This window comes from Salvelinus namaycush, chromosome 31 (assembly GCF_016432855.1).
Source record: "Salvelinus namaycush isolate Seneca chromosome 31, SaNama_1.0, whole genome shotgun sequence".
NCBI lineage: Eukaryota > Metazoa > Chordata > Actinopteri > Salmoniformes > Salmonidae > Salvelinus > Salvelinus namaycush.
In genome coordinates this window covers 47,414,699-47,437,754 of record NC_052337.1, presented here as the reverse complement: position 1 = coordinate 47,437,754, position 23,056 = coordinate 47,414,699, and the positions used below count along the sequence as shown (strand labels likewise).

Genomic DNA, 23,056 nt, shown 5'->3' with positions numbered 1-23,056 from the left:
AGTTCTCCAAAAATATGGTATGTTTATAAAGACATTTCATAAAATAAAGATAGTGTCCACCTGGCTGGCCCAAGGATTAGTTCTCCAAATAAAAAGCTGAAAGCATGCTTAAATCATAGGCTACACTTCAGACTGTAGTGCTATTTGTATGTGACTTTTCCAATGCGCTGCTTGAACTCTATCCCCCATGATGAGATAATGGCATGATAAATCAAGATCTTAATCCAGTTTAGAAGCAATGCAATCCATTATGATCAACAGCTGAAAAAAACACACAATACAAATAAATATTCATGAATTAAATGAAATCATGGGCAACAAAGCAAAGGAACCATTGTTAGTTTACCAGTAATATTTATTACACTAGTGTTTTTCAAAATAAATATATAGTAGAATATTTTAAAGAAACAAATACAATCTTTAAAGCCAGTAATGAAAAATTCAATTGCGCCAACTTTTAGTAAACATAAGGTGGTACAGTATATACAAAACCACTACTCAAATGTACAAAATGCAGCAAATAATATCAAGTATTGTCCAGTGTCCCTTGACTTGAATGAACTTGAGGCATAGTCAGTCATGGTAGAGCTGCTCTTAGTGCTCACAGACAGCAGGTTTAGGTCATGAATGGGGCCAGGACTTTTCCCCGACCATGTGACTAGGGAAAAATCCTGGCTCATGTTAGAGCCAATAGTTGTTTTTGTTGTCCTGGTCAGATCACATTGCCAGAAAAAAATCGTAAACCTAGTCAGTTACTTCAGATAAGGTTCTGAGTGTTTTAGTGAAAAGCAGCAGAAGACCTTGGTGTCTCTCTAGTGGTAAGAGTGAGCTTACCACCAGAGAGACATTCGGTGGATTTGGATCTTCCTGAGTACCATTGATCGTGGGCCGGTATTCTGCTGTAACATACTGTAGATAGAGTGCAATACACTGAAACCCAAAGCGTGCTTGTTTGGAACCGAGTAAATACTAATCACCACCTCCCCACTAACAATAACACTGAGGAAATGATGAGCCTCCCTTCTCCTGGGACAAGAGCATTCATGTTCTAACTGAATTAAACAGTGGTGGCGCTTGTTCCATTGCATGACAAAACCTTTGTTAAAGCATAATTTAACGAGTAAACACATTCAGAGAAACACACATCATTCCCAACCCCCCCTTTCCACAAACATCTGCAAAAACACACACAAAAACAAGACTTGACCATATCGTTCTCATCACTTTCATACCTAAAAAAAATGTTAAGTAAAGTTTATTCATGGTAAAATCACTTAATAGCCCATACTAGTATTATTGAATAAATAGCCTTTTGAAGAAGACCAGAGGGGTCACAGCAGCAGGATTTTGCCCGACTAGAACAAACACTTTCAAACAATTTTGACAATGGCTGTGGTTTCTATTATTATAAGTCTGTAGCGTCTGTACTTTCAGTGCTGCCTCTATTTGCACTTATTTCAGTTGTTTGTAGTTTCAGTATTACTTTGTAGTTTTGTCTTTTCGATCCACTACATAAGGGTAAAGTACTGTATAGAAGTGGGTTCAGCGCTAAAATATAGGCTATTCCTCAGTTAGCATAAAAAGTGCCACATGCAGAAAACTGCCTTGGGAAAAAACAAAAACATTCCTAATCTTTAAAAGACTCATTCAGTTAGTTGGAAGGTGTTCATTAAAATTATCACGTCCATCTCCATGGAGACCGCCATTTACACCAATCCGAAAGCTACACACACACACAGCAATAGACCAATCCCCCGTCATCAACAGGCCAAACCCACAGAAGGGTCATATCCGAGACTACTGGGTCCTGCCCAATCGTAGAATGAATGCCTATGGAGTGCCTTCTCGTCCTCCTCTTCTTCCCTTCCTCACTTCTTCCTAGAAGATCCGCTGGGCCTCTTGATCTGCCACAGGTGGTTGTGTATGGTCAGGGCATCCACGCTGACTGACACGGTCTTGGCGGGGATGCAGTTGAACTGCTTGCGGTCGGAGCTGTACTTGTAGAGCTTGTCGATCATCTTGCGGCTGATGCTGCGTGGCCCCGTGCCGGTGAACTTGACAATCTCCTCTGTGTCGGGGGAGAAGGAGTAGATGGCTCGGAACTGGCAGCTACCGTCCCTGAACAGAATCATCAGGTGGTTGGCCTCACACCTCTCCAGCTCCTGGCATTGGAGAGACAGATGGAAGAAACAACCATTAGTAACCATGGGAAAAAGAACATCAAACTCTACTATACTATACAGTGGGAATCAGAGGGATATATAACAAAACAGGATAACCAAGTTAGCTGTATAAACACTTAGAAATAACTAGTCTTTTGATGTTCTGGTTCATACTTGAACAAATTGGTTGTTGAATCAATTATACCATGTCAATTTCAAGCTGATCTTTCTAAAACACAGTTTTCCTCAAAACATTTAGGCCAAACATTCTGATGTTTTTATTGACTCATATACAGTAGAAGAGAAAACAGTCTAACTTCTTGACACTAGTAATGAGGACAATTCATTGGCTATAGTAAAATCACAGACTCCTTCGAGAACTACAATACTATTGACTCACCTCAAATAATTTTCACAGGTAATGAGGAAAATTAATTGTCTATACTGAAATTGCAGAGGCCTTCTGCACTGAACAAAATATAAATGCAACAATTTTTACTGAGTTACAGTTCATATACGGAAATCAGACAATTGAAATAAATTCCTTAGGCCCTAATCTATGGATTTCACATGACTGGGAATACAGATATGCATGCATCTGTTGATCACAGATACCTTAAAAGAAATGGGCCTCAGGATCTCGTCACGATAAAATGCAATTGTGTTAGTTGTCCGTAGCTTATGCCTGCCCATATCATAACCCCACCGCCACCATAGGGGAATCTCAGCTGACATCAGCAAACCGCTCGCCCACATGACGCCATCTGCCCAGTACAGTTGAAACAGGGATTCATCCGTGAAGAGCACACTTCTCCAGAGTGCCAGTGGCCATCGAAGGTCAGCATTTTCCCACTGAAGTCAGTTATGATGCAGTCAGGTAAAGACCCTGGTGAGGACGATGAGCACGTGCATGAGCTTCCCTGAGACGGTTTCTGACAGTTTGTGCAGAGTGACCAAAAGTATCTGCTCGTCAAACATCTCATTCCAAAATCATGGGCATTAATATGGAGTTGGTCCCCCCTTTGCTGCTATAACAACCTCCACTCTTATGGGAAGGCTTTCCACTAGATGTTGGAACATTACTGTGAGGACATGCTTCCACACAGCCACAAGAGCAATATTGAGGTCGGGCACTGATGTTGGGCGATTAGGCCTGGCTCGCAGTCGGCGTTTCAATTCATCCCAAAGGTGTTCGATGGGGTTGAGGTCAGGGCTGTGTGCAGGCCAGTCAAGTTCTTCCACACCGATCTCGAAAAAACCTTTCTGTACGGACCTCGCTTTGTGCACAAGGGCATTGTCATGCGGAAACAGGAAAGGGCCTTCCCCAAATTAGTCACAAAGTTGGAAGCACAGAATCGTCTAGAAAGTCATTACATGCTGTAACTTTAAAATGTCCTTACACTGGAACTAAGTGGCCTAGCCCGAACCATGAAAAAACAAACTTTGCATTCTGACAGTTTGTGCAGAAATTCTTTGGTTGTGCAAACCCACAGTTTCATCAGCTGTCTGGGTGGGTGCTCCCAGATGATTACTCAGGTGAAGAACCCGGATGTGGAAGTCCTGGGCTGGCGTGGTTACGCGTGGTCTGCAGTTGTGAGTCCAGTTGGACGTACTGCCAAATTCTCCGAAACAACGTTGGAGGCGGATTATGGTCGAGAAATGAACATTCAATTCTCTGGCAACAGCTCTGGTGGACATTCCTGCAGTCGTAAGCCAATTGCACACTCCCTCAAAACTTGAGACATCTGTGACATTGTGTGATGTGACAAAACTGCACATTTTAGAGTGGCTTTTTATTGCCCCCAGCACAAGGTGCACCTGTGTAATGATAATGCTGTTTAATCAGCTTCTTGATATGCCACACCTGCCAGGTGGATGGATTATCTTGGCAAAGGAGAAATGCACACTAACAGGGATGTAAACAAATTTGTGCTTATGGAACATTTCTGGGATATTTTATTTCAGCTAATTTATTTATTTATTTATTTAACCTTTACTTAACTAGGCAAGTCAGTTAAGAATAAATTCTTATTTGCAATGACGGCCTACCCCGGCCAAACCTGGACGACGCTGGGCCAATTGTGCACCGCCCTATGGGACTCCCGATCACGGCCAGTTATGATACAGCCCGGGATCGAACCCGGGTCTGTCGTGACGCCTCTAGCACTGCGATACAGTGCCTTAGACCGCTGCGCCACTCGGTCCCCGAAACATGGGACCAACACTTTACATGTTGCATTGATATTTTTGGCTATAGTAAAATCATGGAGACCTGCTAGTACTGCCATACTATGGATGGACTGACCTCTAGGATGGTGTTCTTCTGGGCTTCGTTGACCTTGCCAGCCAGGCAGCAGTGGGTGATGGCATTGTGGATTATCGGCTTGTTGGACTTGGAAACACACTCCTTAAACAGCTTGGGACCTGCAACGAGGACAGAAACCCTAATGCTCACCATTGTACTCTGGTGTGTATGTAATACTCACCATTAGGGATGTGACAAATGAAACATGTTGCTTAATGTTTAAAAAGCCATTTTCCGTTAAAACGATAACAAAAAAATCATTAAATTCCATGTCAATTTACAATGCAGAATAATGGTCCTATTACGTATGTATGACTGGTAGGGCCGGGCAATAAAGTTATATCTACTACAGTCATATACCCTTGAAAGCGCCTCGGCTACAGCATGTTCGTTTGTCTGTAACATGCTAACCAGACACCATCGGGCACATGTTGATTTTGTCCTGGGATTTAAACATTGGGTTGTTATTTTACCTAAAATGCACAAGGTCCTCTATTCTGACAATTAATCCACAGACAAAAGGGTCAACTGAATTTGTTTCTAGTAATTTCCCCTCCTTCCTTCAGGCTTCTTCTTCAGACTTTATATGGCGGTTGGCAACCAACTTTAAGGTGTATTACCACAACCGACTGGATTCTGGACCTCAGTTCATCTTTCAATCACCCACGTGGGTATATGCTCCTAAAAACCAATGAGGAGGCAGGACTTGTTGAGCGTCACAAATAGAACCAAGTTCTGCACCCACACGCTCGCAAGCAGTGTGGGTGCAATGATTGAATAACATGTATGTGTACGTTTATTTTGTAACCCTCGCACACGCGACGCGTCCGGTCTACTCAGCATGTAAGGGTACACTACGGCTTTTAAATAAATGCAGACACAAAACCTTCTCTGGTGATAGTTTCGAAGCGCCACTGAACGGTAATTTTACTTGTCTGTCAAGGAATGCTGCTTCTAAAGTGGGACTAATCACTAGGTGACCAGAACTGTCAATCAAATCATCTTGAGCTGCCAATGCGCAGCCTGCTTGCCTACTGCATGCAGACCACTCTTTCCTGAAAAAGTACTTTAAAGTATTGATTGGGGACTTATTTGTGGAGGAACATAACCGCTTTTATGGGTAATTTGTGATGTTTTATTTGTGCTTACCATGACTGTGTATTTGTATTTTAATGTGTGTGTGCGTACAGTACAGTTGAAGTCAGAAGTTTACATACACCTTAGCCAAATACATTTAAACTCAGTTTTTCACAATTCCTGACATTTAATCCTAGTAAAAATTCCCTGGTAGCATTGCCTTTAAATGGTTTAACTTGGGTCAAGCGTGTCGGGTAGCCTTCCACAAGCTTCCCACAATAAGTTGGGTGAATTTTGGCTCATTCCTCCTGACAGAGCTGGTGTAACTGAGTCAGGTTTGTAAGCCTCCTTGCTCGCACACGCTTTTCAGTATTGCCCACAAATTTTCTATAGGATTGAGGTCAGGGCCACTCCAATACCTTGACTTTGTTGTCCTTAAGCCATTTTGCCACAACTTTGGAAGTATGCTTGGGGTCATTGTCCATTTGGAAGACCCATTTGCGACCAAGCTTTAACTTCCTGACTGATGTCTTGAGATGTTGCTTCAATATATCCACATAATTTTCCGCCCTCATGATGACATCTAGTTGTGAAGTGCACCAGTCCCTCCTGCAGCAAAGCACCCCCACAACATGATGCTGCCACCCCCGTACCTCACGGGTTGGGATGTGTTCTTCGGCTTGCAAGCCTCCCCCTTTTTCCTCCAAACATAATGTTGGTCATTATGGCCAAAAAGTTCTATTTTTGTTTCATCAGACCAGAGAACATTTCTGTGCAGTTGTAAACCGTAGTCTGGATTTTTTATGGTGGTTTTGGAGCAGTGGCTTCTTCCTTGCAGGTTATGTCGACATAGGGCTCGTTTTACTGTGGATATAGATACTTTTGTACCCGTTTCCTCCAGCACCTGCACAAGGTCCTTTGCTGTTGTTCTGGGATTCATTTGCACTTTTCGCACCTTCAGGCGTTTGGAAATTGCTCCAAAGGATGAACCAGACTACAATCATTTTTCTGAGGTCTTGGCTGATTTCTTTAGATTTCCCCATGATGTCAAGCAAATAGGCACTGAGTATGAAGGTAGGCCTTGAAATACATCCACAGGTACACCTCCAATTGACTCAAATTATGTCAATTAGTCTATCAGAAGCTGATAAGGAAATATGTTTTAATTGTGTTTTAATAAATGATTAGAATATTACACTCTGAAACCATATCTCTGAAACCATATGATTGTATGAAATGTATTAGAATCATTAGATTATTATAATGCATGTATGAAAGTGATTAGAATCATTCGATTATTTTAATGCTGTGGGTGGTTTTAGTCAGTAGAATAATAATATTTCCTGGAGTGTAGTTCTTAGTCAGAATCAACGTTTTGGGGACAATGTGTCTAGTATCTTGATAACAGACTGTCTGAGCCAGATTCGGTGCCAACCTTGGCTGGGACATTGAGAACTTCTCAGTCCCAGGTCTCTCCCTATCTTGGGGGAGGGCAGGAAGAAGCTATTCTCACGGACTCCCCTAATCTCTGTCGGCGGGGCAGATACCTGATGGTTTGTGTGGAAGTATGTGTGTCACTATAAAATGGTCTTTGTACTGTGCACGCCAGAACGTTCCGTGAAAAAACATTTGAGTATTGTAGACTGGGCCTTTGTCTGTTTTCCTTTCTATCAGTATCCTACAAATCCTGATATAGCAGACTGAGTAATTAAATTGAATTGGTTAACGAACCTGAGAACATATTTCTCCTAACAGAAGCCATGACATCATTTTCTGGAATTTTCCAAGTTGTTTCAAGGCACAGTCAACTTAGTGTATGTAAACTTCTGACCCACTGGAATTGTGATACAGTGAATTATAAGTGAAATAATCTGTCTGTAAACAATTGTTGGAAAAATTACTTGTGTCATGCACAAAGTAGATGTCCTAACCGACTTGCCAAAATTATAGTTTGTTAACAAGAAATGTGTGGATTGGTTGAAAAACTGTGTATGTAAACTTCCGACTTCAACTGTATGTGTATATATACACAGTACCAGTCAAACGTTTGGACACCTACTCATTCAAGGATTTGTATGTATTTACACTAATTTATACATTGTAGAATAATAGTGAAGACATCAAAACTATGGAATCATGTAGTAACCAAAAAAGTGTTAACGTCTTATGGCTGGGGGCAGTATTGAGTAGCTTGGATGAATAAGGTGCCCAGAGTAAACTGCCTGCTACTCAGGCCCAGTTGCTAATATATGCATATTATTAGTAGATTTGTATAGAAAACACTCTGAAGTTTCTAAAACTGTTTGAATGATGTCTGTGAGTATAACAGAACTCATATGGCAGGCAAAAACCTGAGAAAAAAATCCAACCAGGAAGTGGAAAATCTGAGGTTTGTAGTTTTTCAAGTCATTGCCTATCGAATATACAGTGTCTATGGGGTCATATTGCACTTCCTAAGGCTTCCACTAGATGTCAACAGTCTTTAGAACCTTGTTTGATGCTTCTACTGTGAAGTGGGGGCGAATGAGAGCTGATTGAGTAACAGGTCTGCCAGAGTGGCATGAGCTGATCATGCGCGCTCACGTGAGAGCGACCTGCGTTCCATTGCAATTCTAAAGACAAAGGAAATCTCCGGTTGGAACATTATTGAAGATTTATGTTAAAAACATCCTAAAGATTGATTCTATACATCGTTTGACATGTTTCTACGAACTGTAATATAACTTTTTGTCTGAACTTTCGCCTGGACTTGCCGTGCGTCTGGATTTGTGAACTCAACACGCAAACAAAAAGGAGGTATTTGGACATAAATGATGGACTTTAGCGAACAAAACACACATTTATTGTGGAACTGGGATTCCTGGGAGTGCATTCTGATGAAGATCATCAAAAGGTAAGTGAATATTTATAATGCTATTTCTGACTTCTGTTGACTCCACAACATGGCGGGTATCTGTATGGCTTGGTTTTGTGTCTGAGCGCTGTACTCAGATTATTGCATGGTGTGCTTTTTCGATAAAGCTTTTTTGAAATCTGACACAGCGGTTGCATTTAGGAAAAGTTTATCTAAAGTTCCATGCATATCACTTGTATTTTCATCAACATTATGATGACTATTTCTGTAAATTGATGTGGCTCTCTGCAACGCAACGCGCCAATGTAAACTGAGATTTTTGGATATAAATATGAACTTTATCGAACAAAACATACATGTATTGTGTAACATGAAGTCCTATGAGTGCCATCTGATGAAGATCATCAAAGGTTAGTGATTCATTTTATCTCTATTTCTGCTTTTTGTGACTCCTCTCTTTGGCTGGAAAAATGGCTGTGCTTTTCTGTGACTAGGTACTGACCTAACATAATCGTTTGGTGTGCTTTTGTCTAAAGCCTTTTTGAAATCGGACACTGTGGTGGGATTAACAACAAGTTTATCTTTAAAATGGTGTGAAATACTTGTATGTTTGAGGAATTTTAATTTTGAGATCTCTGTTTGAATTTGTCGCCCTGCACTTTCACTGGCTGTTGTCAAATCGGTCCCGTTAACGGGATCTTAGCCTCTCTCAGCCATAAGAGGTTTAAACAAATAAAATATATTTTATATTTGAGATTCTTCAAATAGCAACCGCTTGACTTGATGACAGTTTTGCACACTCTTGGCATTCTCTCAACCAGCTTCATGAGTTAGTCACCTGGAATACAGTTCTATTAACAGATGTGCCTTCTTAAAAGTTAATTTGTGGAATTTCTTTCCTTAATGCGTTTGAGCCAATCAGTTGTGCTGTGACAAGGTAGGGGTGGTATACAGAAGATATCCCTATTTGGTAAAAGACCAAGTCCATATTATGGCAAGAACAGCTCAAATAAGCACAGAGAAACGACAGCCCATCATTACTTTAAGACATGAAGGTCAGTCAATGCGTAAACTTTCAAGAACTTTGAACATTTCTTCAAGTACAGTTGCAATAACCTTCAAGCGCTATGATGAAACTGTCTGTCATGAGGACCGCCACATGAATGGAAGACCCAGAGTGACCTCTGCTGCAGAGGATAATTTCATTAGTTACCAGCCTCAGAAAAAGCAGCCCAAATAAATGCTTCACAGAGTTCAAGGAACAGACACATCAACTGTTCAGAGGAGACTGTGTGAAATCAGGCATTAATTGTCGAATTGCTGCAAAGAAACCACTACTAAAGGACACCAATAAGAAGAAGAGAACAGAAGAGCAATGGACATTAGACCGGTTGACATTTGTCCTTTGGACATCATGGGAAAATCAAAATAAATCAGCCAAGACCTCAGAAAAAAAATTGTAGACGTCCACAAGTCTGGTTCATCCTTTGGAGCAATTTCCAAAATCTTGAAGGTACCACGTTCATCTGTACAAACAATAGTACGCAAGTATAAACACCGTGGGACCACACAGCCGTCATACCGTTCAGGCAGGAGACGCGTTCTGTCTCCTTGAGATGAACATACTTTGGTGCGAAAAGTGCAAATCAATCCCAGAACATCAGCAGGATCATCAGGACCCTGTGAAGATGCTGGAGGAAACAGGTACAAAAGTATCTATATCTACAGTAAAACGAGTCCTATATCGACATAACCTGAAAGGCCGCTCAGCAAGGAAGAAGCCACTGCTCCAAAACCGCCATAAAAAAGCCAGACTACGGTTTTCAACTGCACATGAGGACAAAGATTGTACTTTTTGGAAAAATGTCCTCTGGTCTGATGAAACAAAAATAGAACTGCTTGGCTATAATGACCATTGTTATGTTTGGAGGAAAAAGGGGGAGGCTTGCAAGCCAAAGAACACCATCCGAACCGTGAAGCACGGGGGTGGCAGCATCATGTTGTGGGGGTGCTTTGCTGCAGGAGGGGCTGGTGCACTTCACAAAATAGATGACATCATGAGGCAGGAAAATTATGTGGATATATTGAAGCAACATCTCAAGACATCACTCAGGAAGTTAAAGCTTGGTCGCAAATGGGTCTTCCAAATGGACAATGACCCCAAGCATACTTCCAAAGTTGTGGCAAAATGGCTTTAGGACAACAAAGTCAAGGTATTGGAGTGGCCATCACAAAGCCCTGACCTCAATCATATAGAAAATGTGTGGACAGAACTGAAAAAGCGTGTGCGAGCAAGGAGGCCTACAAACCTGACTCAGTTACACCAGCTCTGTCAGGAGGAATGGGCCAAAATTCACTCAACTTTTTGTGGGAAGCTTGTGGAAGGCTACCCGAAACTTTGACCCAAGTTAAACAATTTAAAGGCAATGCTACCAAATACTAATTGAGTGTATGTAAACTTCTGATCCACTGGGAATGTGATGAAAGAAATAAAAGATGAAATAAATCACTATTATTCTGATATTTCACATTCTTAAAATAAAGTGGTGATCCTAACTGACCTAAGACAGGGAATTTTTACTAGGATTAAATGTCAGGAATTGTGAAAAACTGAGTTTAAATGTATTTGGCTAAGGTATATGTAAACTTCCGACTTCAACTGTATGTAAAGTTGTGGCCAAAAGTTTTGAGAATGACACAAATATTAATTTTCACAAAGTCTGCTGCCTCAGTTTGTATGATGGCAATTTGCATATACTCCAGAATGTTATGAAGAGTGATCAGATGAATTGCAATTAATTGCCAAGTCCCTATTTGCCATGCAAATGAACTGAATCCCCCAAAAACATTTCCACTGCATTTCAGCCCTGCCACAAAAGGACCAGCTGACATCATGTCAGTGATTCTCTCGTTAACACAGGTGTGAGTGTTGATGAGGACAAGGCTGGAGATCCCTCTGTCATGCTGATTGAGTTTGAATAACAGACTGGAAGCTTCAAAAGGAGGGTGGTGCTTGGAATCATTGTTCCTGCAAGGAAACACGTGCCGTCATCATTGCTTTGCACAAAAAGGGCTTCACAGGCAAGGATATTGCTGCCAGTAAGATTGCACCTAAATCAACCATTTATCGGATCATCAAGAATTTCAAGGAGAGCGGTTCAATTGTTGTGAAGAAGGCTTCAGGGCGCCCAAGAAAGTCCAGCAAGCGCCAGGACCGTCTCCTAAAGTTGTTTCAGCTGCGGGATTGGGGCACCACCAGTACAGACTTTGCTCAGGAATGGCAGCAGGCAGGTGTGAGTGCATCTGCAAGCACAGTGAGGCAAAGACTTTTGGAGGTTGACCTGGTGTCAAGAAGGGCAGCAAAGAAGCCACTTCTCTCCAGGAAAAACATCAGGGACAGACTGATATTCTGCAAAAGGTACAGGGATTGGACTGCTGAGGACTGGGGTAAGGTCATTTTCTCTGATGAATCCCCTTTCTGATTGTTTGGGGCATCCGGAAAAAAGCTTGTTCGGAGAAGACAAGGTGAGCGAGCGCTACCATCAGTCCTGTGTCATGCCAACAGTAAAGCATCCTGAGACCATTCATGTGTGGGGTTGCTTCTCAGCCAAGGGAGTGGGCTCACTCACAATTTTGTCTAAGAACACAGCCATGAATAAAGAATGGTACCAACACATCCTCCGAGAGCAACGTCTCCCAACTATCCAGGAACAGTTTGGTGACGAACAATGCCTTTTCCAGCATGATGGAGCACCTGGCCATAAGGCAAAAGTGATAACTAAGTGGCTCGGGGAACAAAACATCGATATTTTGGGTCCATGGCCAGGAAACTCCCCAGACCTTTATCCCATTGAGAACTTGTGGTCAATCCTCAAGAGGCGGGTGGACAAACAAACTCACAAATTCTGACAAACTCCAAGCATTGATTATGCAAGAATGGGCTGCCATCAGTCAGGATGTGGCCCAGAAGTTAATTGACAGCATGCCAGGGCGGATTGCAGAAGTCTTGAAAAAGAAGGGTCAACACTACAAATATTGACTCTATGCATCAACTTCAAGTAATTGTCAATAAAAGCCTTTGACACTTATGAAATGCTTGTAATCATACTTCAGTATTCCATAGTAACATCTGACAAAAATATCTAAAGCAGCAAACTTTGTGGAAATTCATATTTGTGTCACTCACTTTTGGCCACGACTGTATGTATGTATGTATATATGTGTACACTATCGTTCAGTTTTGGGTCACTCAGAAATGTCCTTAAAATAACATCAAATTGATCAGACATTGCTAATGTTGTAAATGACTATTGCAGCTGGAAACGGCTGATTTCTAATGTAATATCTACATAGGTGACTATCACTCCTGTGTTCCAATGGCACGTTGTGTGAGCTAATCCTAGTTTATCATTTTAAAAGGCTAATTGCTCATTACAAAACCCTTTTTCAATTATGTTAGAACAGATGAAAACTGTTCTGATTAAAGAAGCAATAAAACTGGCCTTCTTTAAAGTACCTGCAAAACACCAGTTTCAACTTCAACAGTGAAGAGGCGACTCCGGGATGCTGGCCTTCTAGGCAGAGTTGCAAAGAAAAAGTTGCTCAGCTGTGCTAACATAATTGCAAAAGGGTTTTCTAATGATCAATTAGCCTTTCAAAATGATAAACTTGGATTAGCTCACACAACGTGCCATTGGAACACAGGAGTGATCGTTGCTGATAAATGGGCCTTATTAAAAATCGGCCGTTTTCAGCTACAATAATCATTTATGTTATTTACAACATTAACCATGTCTACACTGTATTTCTGATCAATTTGATGTTATTTTAACGCACAAAAAATGTGCTTTTCTTTTAAAAAGGTCATTTCTAAGTGACCCCAAACTTTTGAACAGTTGTGCCTGTGTATGTGTATATACACTGCTCAAAAAAATAAAGGGAACACTAAAATAACACATCCTAGATCTGAATTAATTAAATATTCTTATTAAATACTTTTTTCTTTACATAGTTGAATGTGCCGACAACAAAATCACACAAAAATGATCAATGTAAATCAAATTTATCAACCCATGGAGGTCTGGATTTGGGGTCACACTCAAAATTAAAGTGGAAAACCATACTACAGGCTGATCCAACTTTGATGTAATGTCCTTAAAACAAGTCAAAATGAGGCTTAGTAGTGTGTGTGGCCTCCACGTGCCTGTATGACCTCCCTACAACGCCTGGGCATGCTCCTGATGAGGTGGCGGATGGTCTCCTGAGGCATCTCCTCCCAAACCTGGACTAAAGCATCCGCCAACTCCTGGACAGTCTGTGGTGCAAGGTGGCGTTGGTGGATGGAGCGAGACATGATGTCCCAGATGTGCTCAATTGGATTCAGGTCTGGGGAACGGGCGGGCCAGTCCATAGCATCAATGCCTTCCTCTTGCAGGAACTGCTGACACACTCCAGCCACATGAGGTCTAGCATTGTCTTGCATTAGGAGGAACACAGGGCCAACCGCACCAGCATATGGTCTCACAAGGGGTCTGAGGATCTCATCTCGGTACCTAATGGCAGTCAGGCTACCTCTGGCGAGCACATGGAGGGCTGTGCGGCCCCCCAAAGAAATGCCACCCCACACCATGACTGACCCACCGCCAAACCGGTCATGCTGGAGGATGTTGCAGGCAGCAGAACGTTCTCCACGGCGTCTCCAGACTCTGTCACGTCTGTCACGTGCTCAGTGTGAACCTGCTTTCATCTGTGAAGAGCACAGGGCGCCAGTGGCGAATTTGCCACTCTTGGTGTTCTCTGGCAAACGCCAAACGTCCTGCACGGTGTTGGGCTGTAAGCACAACCCCCACCTGTGGACGTCGGGCCCTCATACCACCCTCATGGAGTCTGTTTCTGACCGTTTGAGCAGACACATGCACATTTGTGGCCTGCTGGAGGTCATTTTGCAGGGCTCTGGCAGTGCTCCTCCTGCTCAAAGGTGGAGGTAGCGGTCCTGCTGCTGGGTTGTTGCCCTCCTACGGCCTCCTCCACGTCTCCTGATGTACTGGCCTGTCTCCTGGTAGTGCCTCCATGTTCTGGACACTACGCTGACAGACACAGCAAACCTTCTTGCCACAGCTCGCATTGATGTGCCATCCTGGATGAGCTGCACTACCTGAGCCACTTGTGTGGGTTGTAGACTCCGTCTCATGCTACCACTAGAGTGAAAGCACCGCCAGCATTCAAAAGTGACCAAAACATCAGCCAGGAAGCATAGGAACTGAGAAGTGGTTTGTGGTCACCACCTGCAGAACCACTCCTTTATTGGGGGTGTCTTGCTAATTGCCTATAATTTCCACCTGTTGTCTATTCCATTTGCACAACAGCATGTGAAATTTATTTTCGATCAGTATTGCTTCCTAAGTGGACAGTTTGATTTCACAGAAGTGTGATTGACTTGGAGTTACATTGTGTTGTTTAAGTGTTCCCTTTATTTTTTTGAGCAGTGTATATATATATATATATATATAATGTGTATATTTATATTGTAATATACAGGGTGCATTTGGAAAAGAGTCCTATGTCTCAATAGGTCTCTCATGTTAAAATAAAGGTAAAAAAATTGAAATAAAAGATTCAGTATTTTGAACAGAGGAGACTGATTAGTTGCTGTACTTCCGAGAACACAAACACTTGCATCTTTCATATCGAGCTAGCGAGGGACGGAGAGAGAGGGGAGGGGCACAGTATGGGTATGTTGGTCACCAGGCAGATACAGTCAGAACTTCGCACTCGGCCTATATATCAGCAATCAAAAGCTGTATCTCGCAATAGAATGCTGTATTTCATAATTTCTTGGCTTGCAATGTCTTGGAACTTTAGTATAGCAGGGCCTATCATCAATGAATAGGCTAGAATATTCCACACGCAACAGACTGAAGAAACACTCACATCATTAGTGAAGAGTAATCGAGCCCAACTACAATGTGATTAAAATGTTGTGATTTTATTTTTCTTAGAATCCCAATTTCGTTTAAATGTAAAACGTTCACACGCCTACTCACAATTGTACTCAGGTGTGTGTGTGTGGGTGCATGTGTAATACTCACCATTGTACTCTACTGTAGATGTGATGGAGGAGGCTGTAGAGCCGTTCTCCCAGTCTCTCTCCATGTTCCTACTGGAATTCCTGCTTAGCAGAGGCAACGACTCCACCGACCCACCCCTGGAAAACACACACACACACACACACACACACACACACACACACACACACACACACACACACACACACACACACACACACACACAGTTAACAGGGTGTCTGTCTCAAACACATACTCACACAAACAACCACACGCACCCAACCCTGCACATACGCGCGCACACACACACACACACCTCTGTGGTTCGGCTCCTCCAAAAGTGACACACTCTGTCTCGGTGGCCAAGGAGAGAGTGGAGCCTGACTGGAAACAGTGGAGAATGTCCTCTGGAAGTCAACGAGACAAGAGTTAATCAATACCATAGAACAAGAAGTCGCTTTGGATAAAAATGTCTGCTTCATGGCATATATTATTATTATTGTAAATTCACTGTATGTCTGTGTGCACCAAATAAAAACAGATACTGAAAAGTAATTTCACTGGTATTCATTAACCAGCCACATACAAGCAGCATATGAAGATAACCTTTATTAGTGATGGGCATTTGAAAGAATGTCTACTCGAGTACGCAAATATCTTTTAGTACTGAGGTACTGGCATGTTCATGTAAAACAGGTCTAAAGACAAAATATTTGCGGTATGCTAGTCGTTCCAATTACTGTTTGTTCTGATACACAACTGAAAACAAAACTGAACATATTTTCACTGCACTTCACATACTTGAAACAATCAAAACGTATTATGTAACTTTGTTAGTGGTTATAACATAATCTGCTCAATAGATACATTTGTAAATTTAGAGTACATGTATTTAATTATTAGCAAACAAATACAAATCTTTCCCAACTCTTGACCATCACTCACACCCAGGGTTGGGGATTACAAAGGATTATAAAAAATGGTAACTGTAATCCGTTACAAGCTAAAATATTGTAATCAGATTACAGATACTTTTGAAAAGCTAGATGATTACTTCGAGGATTACATTTGAATTCAGAAAGGATGTTGGCGCAAAAAAACGTTGACACTTCTCTTTTTTGTTAATGACATTCAAATCAGCATTGAAAAAAGGCGCAAGTTGAAGTTTGTTCCACCTGAGCGAGTCTGACCACAAGTCAGAGACCACTAGGATGACACACCAAATGTGTTTGATGGATCGTGGGAAAAGAGCAGGAATAGGCTTTTGTAGGCTACAGTCCAAGCTATGTCTTCCAATGGTGCGACTGCTGTCGGCATACAAAGATTATCCAACTTGAATAAACGCTTGGAGGTAAGGATGACAGCAGTGTTGTAGTCTACGGCGATAAGGATATCACTTATTATTGATATCTACATAGCGCATTGATGTCAATCACACTGCTGCTCTCTGATTTAGCTATTTGCGCCTTACGGTTTGTGGTTGTTCTGGATGGCTATTCACATATCTAAATGTACATTTGAACCTAAAAATGGTTGAATTGAAGAAGTTTAAGCTGCCTGTCAATCATTGTTTTTGAAACCATTAGATAGCCATTGAAAAATGCGCTCTTGCAACAGCTGCATTGCATTGTGCGGATCCCCAGCCTATGGAATAAAAGTGGGGCTTTTATTGCTCAATCTAATTTTTAAAAAGACATCCAAATCAAATTTTATTGGTCACATACACATGGTTAGAAGATGTTAATACGAGTGTAGCGAAATGCTTGTGCTTCTAGTTCCGACCATGCAGTAATATCTAACAAGTAATCTAACAATTTCACAACTACCTTATACACACAAGTGTAAAGGAATGAATAAGAATATGTACATATAAATATATGGGTGAGCGATGGCCGAACGGCATAGGCAAGATGCAGTAGATGGTATAGAGTACAGTTTATACATGAGATGAGTAATGTAGGGTATGTAAACATTATATAAAGTGGCATTGTTTAAAGTGACTAGTGATACATTTATTACATCCAATTATTAATTGTTAAAGTGGCTAGAGATTTGAGTCAGTATGGCTGTTTAACAGTCTTATGGCCTTGAGATAGAAGCTTTTTTTCAGTCTCTCGGCCCCAGCTTTGATGCACCTGTAATGATCTCGCCTTCTGGATGATAGCGGGGTGAACAGGCAGTGGCTCGTGTGGTTGTTGTCTCTGATGATCTTTTTGGCCTTCCTGTGACATCGGGTGGTGTAGGTGTCCTGGAGGGCAGGTAGATTGCCCCCGGTGATGCGTTGTGCAGACCTCAATACCCTCTGGAGAGCCTTACGGTTGTGGGCGGAGCAGTTGCCGTACCAGGCAGTGATACAGCCCGACAGGATGCTCTCAATTGTGCATCTGTAAAAGTTTGTGAGTGCTTTTGGTCACAAGCCAAATTTCTCCAGCCTCCTGAGGTTGAAGAGGCGCTGTTCTGCCTTCACAACGCTGTCTGTGTGGGTGGACCATTTCAGTTTGTCCGTGATGTGTACACCGAGGAACTTAAAACTTTCTACCCTCTCCACTACTGTCCCGTCGATGTGGATATGGGGGTGCTCCCTCTGCTGTTTCCTGAAGTCCACGATCATCTCCTTTGTTTTGTTGACGTTGAGTGTGAGGTTATTTTCCTGACACCACACTGTAAGGGCCCTCACCTCCTCCCTGTAGGCTGTCTCGTCGTTGTTGGTAATCAAGCCTACCACTGTAGTGTCGTCTGCAAACTTGATGATTGAGTTGGAGGTGTGCATGGCCACGCAGTCATGGGTGAACAGGGAGTACAGGAGGGCTGAGAACGCACCCTTGTGGGGCCTCAGTGTCGAGGATCAGCGGGGTGGAGATGTTGTTTCCTACCCTCACCACCTGGGGTGCGGCCCGTCAGAAAGTCCAGGACCCAGTTGTACAGGGCGGGGTCGAGACCAAGGTTCTCGAGCTTAATGACGAGTTTGGAGGGTACTATGGTGTTAAATGCTGAGCTGTAGTCGACGAACAGCATTCTTACATAGGTATTCCTTTTGTCCAGATGGGTTAGAGCAGTGTGCAGTATGATTGCGTCGTCTGTGGACCTATTGGGACTGTAAGCAAATTGGAGTGGGTCTAGGGTGTCAGGTAGGGTGGAGGTGATATGATGCTTGACTAGTCTCTCAAAGCACTTCATGATGACGGAAGTGAGTGCTACGGGGCGATAGTCGTTTAGCTCAGTTACCTTAGCTTTCTTGGGAACAGGAACAATGGTGGCCCTCTTGAAGCATGTGGGAACAGCACACTGGGATAGGGATTGATTGAATATGTCCGTAAACACACCAGCCAGCTAATCTGCGCATGCTTTAAGGACGCGGCTAGGAATGCCGTCTGGGCTGGCAGCCTTGCGAGGGTGAACACGTTTAAATGTTTTACTCACGTTGGCTGCGGTGAAGGAGAGCCCGCAGGTTTTGGTAGCGGGCCGTGTCAGTGGTACTGTATTGTCCTCAAAGCGAGCAAAGAAGTTGTTTAGTTTGTCTGGGAGCAAGACATCGGGGTCAGCGACGGGCTAGTTTTCTTTTTGTAGTCCGTGATTGACTGTAGACCCTGCCACATACCTCTTGGGTCTGAGCCGTTGAATTGCGACTCTACTTTGTCTCTATACTGACGCTTCGCTTGTTTGATTGCCTTGTGGAGGGAATAGGTCGCCTTGCCTTGATTAAAGCAGTGGTTTGTGCTTTGAGTTTTGCGTGAATGCTGCTATCAATCCACGGTTTCTGGTTGGGGAAGGTTTTAATAGTTGCCATGGGTACAACATCACCAATGCACTTGCTAATAAACTCGCTCACCGAATCAGCGTATACATCAATGTCGTTGTTCGACGCTATCCGGAACATATCCCAGTCCACGTGATCGAAGCAATCTTGAAGAGTGGAATCAGATTGGTTGGACCAGCGTTGAACAGACCTGAGCACGGGCATTTCCTGTTTTAGTTTCTGTCTATAGGCTGGGAGCAACAAAATGGAGTCGTGGTCAGATTTGCCAAAAGGAGGGCGATGGGGGGCTTTATATGCGTTGTGGAAGTTAGACTAACAATGATCCAGAATTTTGCCAGCCCGGGTCTCGCATTCGATATGCTGATAGAATTTAGGGAGCCTTGTTTTCAGATTAGCCTTGTTAAAATCCCCAGCTACAACAAATGTAGCCTCAGGATATGTGGTTCCCAGTTTACATAGAGTCAAATGAAGTTCTTTCAGGGACATCGAGGTGTCTGTTTGGTGGGGGGATATACACGGCTGTTATTATAATCGAAGAGAATTCTCTTGGTAGATAATGCGGTCGGAATTTGATTGTAAGGAATTCTAGGTCAGGTGAACAAAAGGACTTGAGTTCCTGTATGTTGTTATGATCACACCACGACTCATTAATCATAAGGCATACACCCCCGCCCTTCTTCTTACCAGAGAGATGTTTGTTTCTGTCGGCGCGATGCGTGAAGAAACCAGGTGGCTGTACATAAACGTATCTCGAGTGAGCCATGTTTCCGTGAAACAGAGAATGTTACAATCTCTGATGTCTCTCTGGAAGGAAACCCTTGCTCGGATTTCGTCTACATTGTTGTCAAGAGACTGGACATTGGCGAGTAGTATACTCGGGAGCGGTGGGCGATGAGCCTGTCTACGGAGTCTGACCAGAAGACCGCTCCGTCTGCGACGCCGTTGTTTTGGGTCACCTGCTGGGGTCCGATCCATTGTCCTGGGTGGGGAACCAAACAAGAGGATCCGCTTCGGGAAAGTCGTATTCCTGGTCGTAATGTTGATAAGTTGCTCTTATATCCAATAGTTTCTCCCGGATGTATGTAATAACACTTAAGATTTCCTGGGGTAACAGTGTAAGAAATAATACATTTTAAAAAATCCATAGCCCTAATGCTATGCTCAAACTCGCACACTTTTGATAGACTTAAAAAAGGGGCAATCTGTAGTTGCTACATTCATTTTTGGACTTATAAATTATATATATTAATGTAATGATAAAATTGAATCGTGTTATTATATGTAGTAGAAAGCGAGGGGTTAGAATAAGCCTACAAAAAAAAGTTAAATTAAACATCCATGTATGGCCAGCTATGTAAACTTTAACATTGATTTATCCTGCAATAGATTTTGTTCAATTGTTAACATACAATTACCAACATACATCCCTCTTAAGGGGAAAGTCATCTAAAAGTAACTGAATGTAATCAGAGTAAGTAACTGAGTTTGGGTAATCCAAAAGTTACGTTACTGATTACAAGTTTGGACATGAAACTAGTAACGGATTACATTTAGAAAGTAACCTACCCAACCCTGCTCACACCCACACCCTCACCCCAAATGGTTAGGTGATGTCAACCTGTCCTATTGTGATTATGTACACATAAAATATCATCGTATATGATGCTCTCGCCCCTATTGGCCACCCTTCCCCCAAAAACGACAGTTGGGCTATAATGCGGAATCGAACTCAAGTGGACAAATCATGACAAAAGATCATGTTGTTGAATACCTGGGCAGAGGCTAAGTGCAGGCAATGGCAAATCTTTTCTAATATTCCTTTCTGGTAGAGAAGCATAACAGGTCTATGTCTGTGATGAGGAGCGGGCTGCCTTAGTGAGCTAGGTTATAGGCCTACATCATGGGCTGGATGGAAGCAGTCTACAGTCTTCACAACTGGAAAATAATTGTTTATTTGCCTCATAAAAAATTGCCTATGCCTAGGCTATATACTTTCCTTATTTTTTTTATTTTTTAAAGCTGGAATATTTGGGAAATACGCTACTGTTCATAACTTTATCTTGTCTTAAAGCTTTTATGATAGGCTTTGTAGGACAATCTGGCCATTTGCTTCTCAACCTCGCATTGAGGGATTTTCCTGACCCGCATAGATCTTTTAGTTCTTAATAAACTTAAACCTGACTAAGCTTGTCGTTGGCTTTTTCTGTAGGCTATTGATATTGCTTGTTCAGTCATTATTAGTCCTCTGGCTACCTTACGTTTTTAGACTATTCAAATAACTTTTTGAGATGGAAAAATTGGTTTAGGCAGAGCGAGGATAAACAATATTTTCTGACTAGACATTTTGTGCTGCTTTGGTGGAATTCTCTGCTCCGTCTGGTCTACATTCCTCTCTTGCGTTCTGTAGGCTATGAATCACATTTATTGAAATAGGGTATAGCAAATAGCAATATGCAAATTACTCGGAATGTCCCTTGGGTCCCTGCGATACTTTTTTTTACTGTGCAGCGCCAGTCAAGTTCCAATAGGCTAAACCATCATTTGTTACATCTCGATGTCGTAACCATGGACAATGGCTGTCAATCATCGTCGAAAGACGATGCTATTGTAATATCGCCCAACCCTAACCCATGCTTACACAAGCCAGGAAGGCACAACGCTGCAGGCACAGTGTGATGTCACATTAGCAGTGGACTGATATGAAAACCGTTTAAAATGTTACATTGCAAACTCAGGCATTGCTCTCTGCTTGCTCAGCCAGGCACAATCATGTTCTTACCCTCATGGCATGCCACGAGAGAGAGTAAGAGAGATACCGAGAGAGAGAGAGAGATGGAGAGAAAATTCCCCCGATCCTATAAGAGGGCAAAGTAAGCCCATCACATTACACAAATCTATGCCATTCTCTCACATCTGCTTAGGGGGAAAGGGGCTAGTGGTCCACTTGATCAGACTTTCTGAAGAGGTTGTGGGTTGGGCTTGGAATTTCTTTCCTGACATAACCTGACCAGGAAAAACTAGCCCTATGAAGTATGGTATGATGTTATGAGGTCAGGGGGTCATGCAGATGAGGTTAGATGTTTCACCTCCCCTACTGCCTGCTGCTGATCCCTGGGCTCTCATCAACATGGATGCTCTCAGAGAATAACCTGGGTGACAAAAACACACACGTAGGGGTAAACAGACAATACACACACAGAAAGCTAAACAAAGAATACAAACACACACACACAACATGGGATGTACAGTACCAGTCAAAAGTTTGGACACCTACGTATATGTAGAATAATAGTGAAGACATCAAATCTCTGAAACACATATGGAATAATGTAGTAACCAAAAAAGTGTTAAAGAAAATCGAAATATATTGTAACATACTTAAAAAATGTTTTTAGCACCCTTATGTAGACATAGCTCCACACACATCCGTTCCATGCATCAAATGGGGTTGGAGTTGAGGGAAAAAAGTGTTACCAATGTAATACCGTTGTTAAAACCAAGTATAGAGTTTATTTGTTTTAATTAATTGGTATTAGATTTAAAAGGTGATCGAATTGCTCCTGAACTGTAATGTCGTTAATGCATTTATTTTGAAGAAATACTTATTTAAATGTACAAGTGAAATAGGTTGGCTTACTTTTAAGTTTAAGTTTTGACCAATAAGGTAGCTTGTTAAGATGTGGCCAATGGGAGAGTTGACCAGGTTAACAGGAGGCCTGAGAAAAAGAGACGTTGGAAAAAGGTTGGAGAGACATTATCAGTGTTGGTGAAGAAAAACTATAAAAGAAGACGATAAAAGTATACCAAAACCCATATCTACCGTGTTTTGAAGGGAAA

The 23,056-nt window shown here is 42.3% G+C and overlaps 1 protein-coding gene across 1 annotated transcript in view; it reads right to left on the bottom strand.

Moving 5' to 3' along the window:
* Positions 1-337: 337 nt before the first annotated feature.
* The window catches only part of LOC120025827 (calmodulin-regulated spectrin-associated protein 1-B-like), a 112,358-nt gene continuing 89,639 nt past the window's right edge, over positions 338-23,056 (bottom strand). The window contains exons 15-18 of the mRNA XM_038970518.1: positions 15,779-15,869; positions 15,487-15,602; positions 4,468-4,586; positions 338-2,162 (exon numbers count right to left, since the gene is read on the bottom strand). Coding sequence (XP_038826446.1) covers positions 1,869-2,162; positions 4,468-4,586; positions 15,487-15,602; positions 15,779-15,869 — 620 coding nt within the window. The 3' untranslated portion in view covers positions 338-1,868. The remainder of the gene's footprint in view (positions 2,163-4,467; positions 4,587-15,486; positions 15,603-15,778; positions 15,870-23,056) is intronic.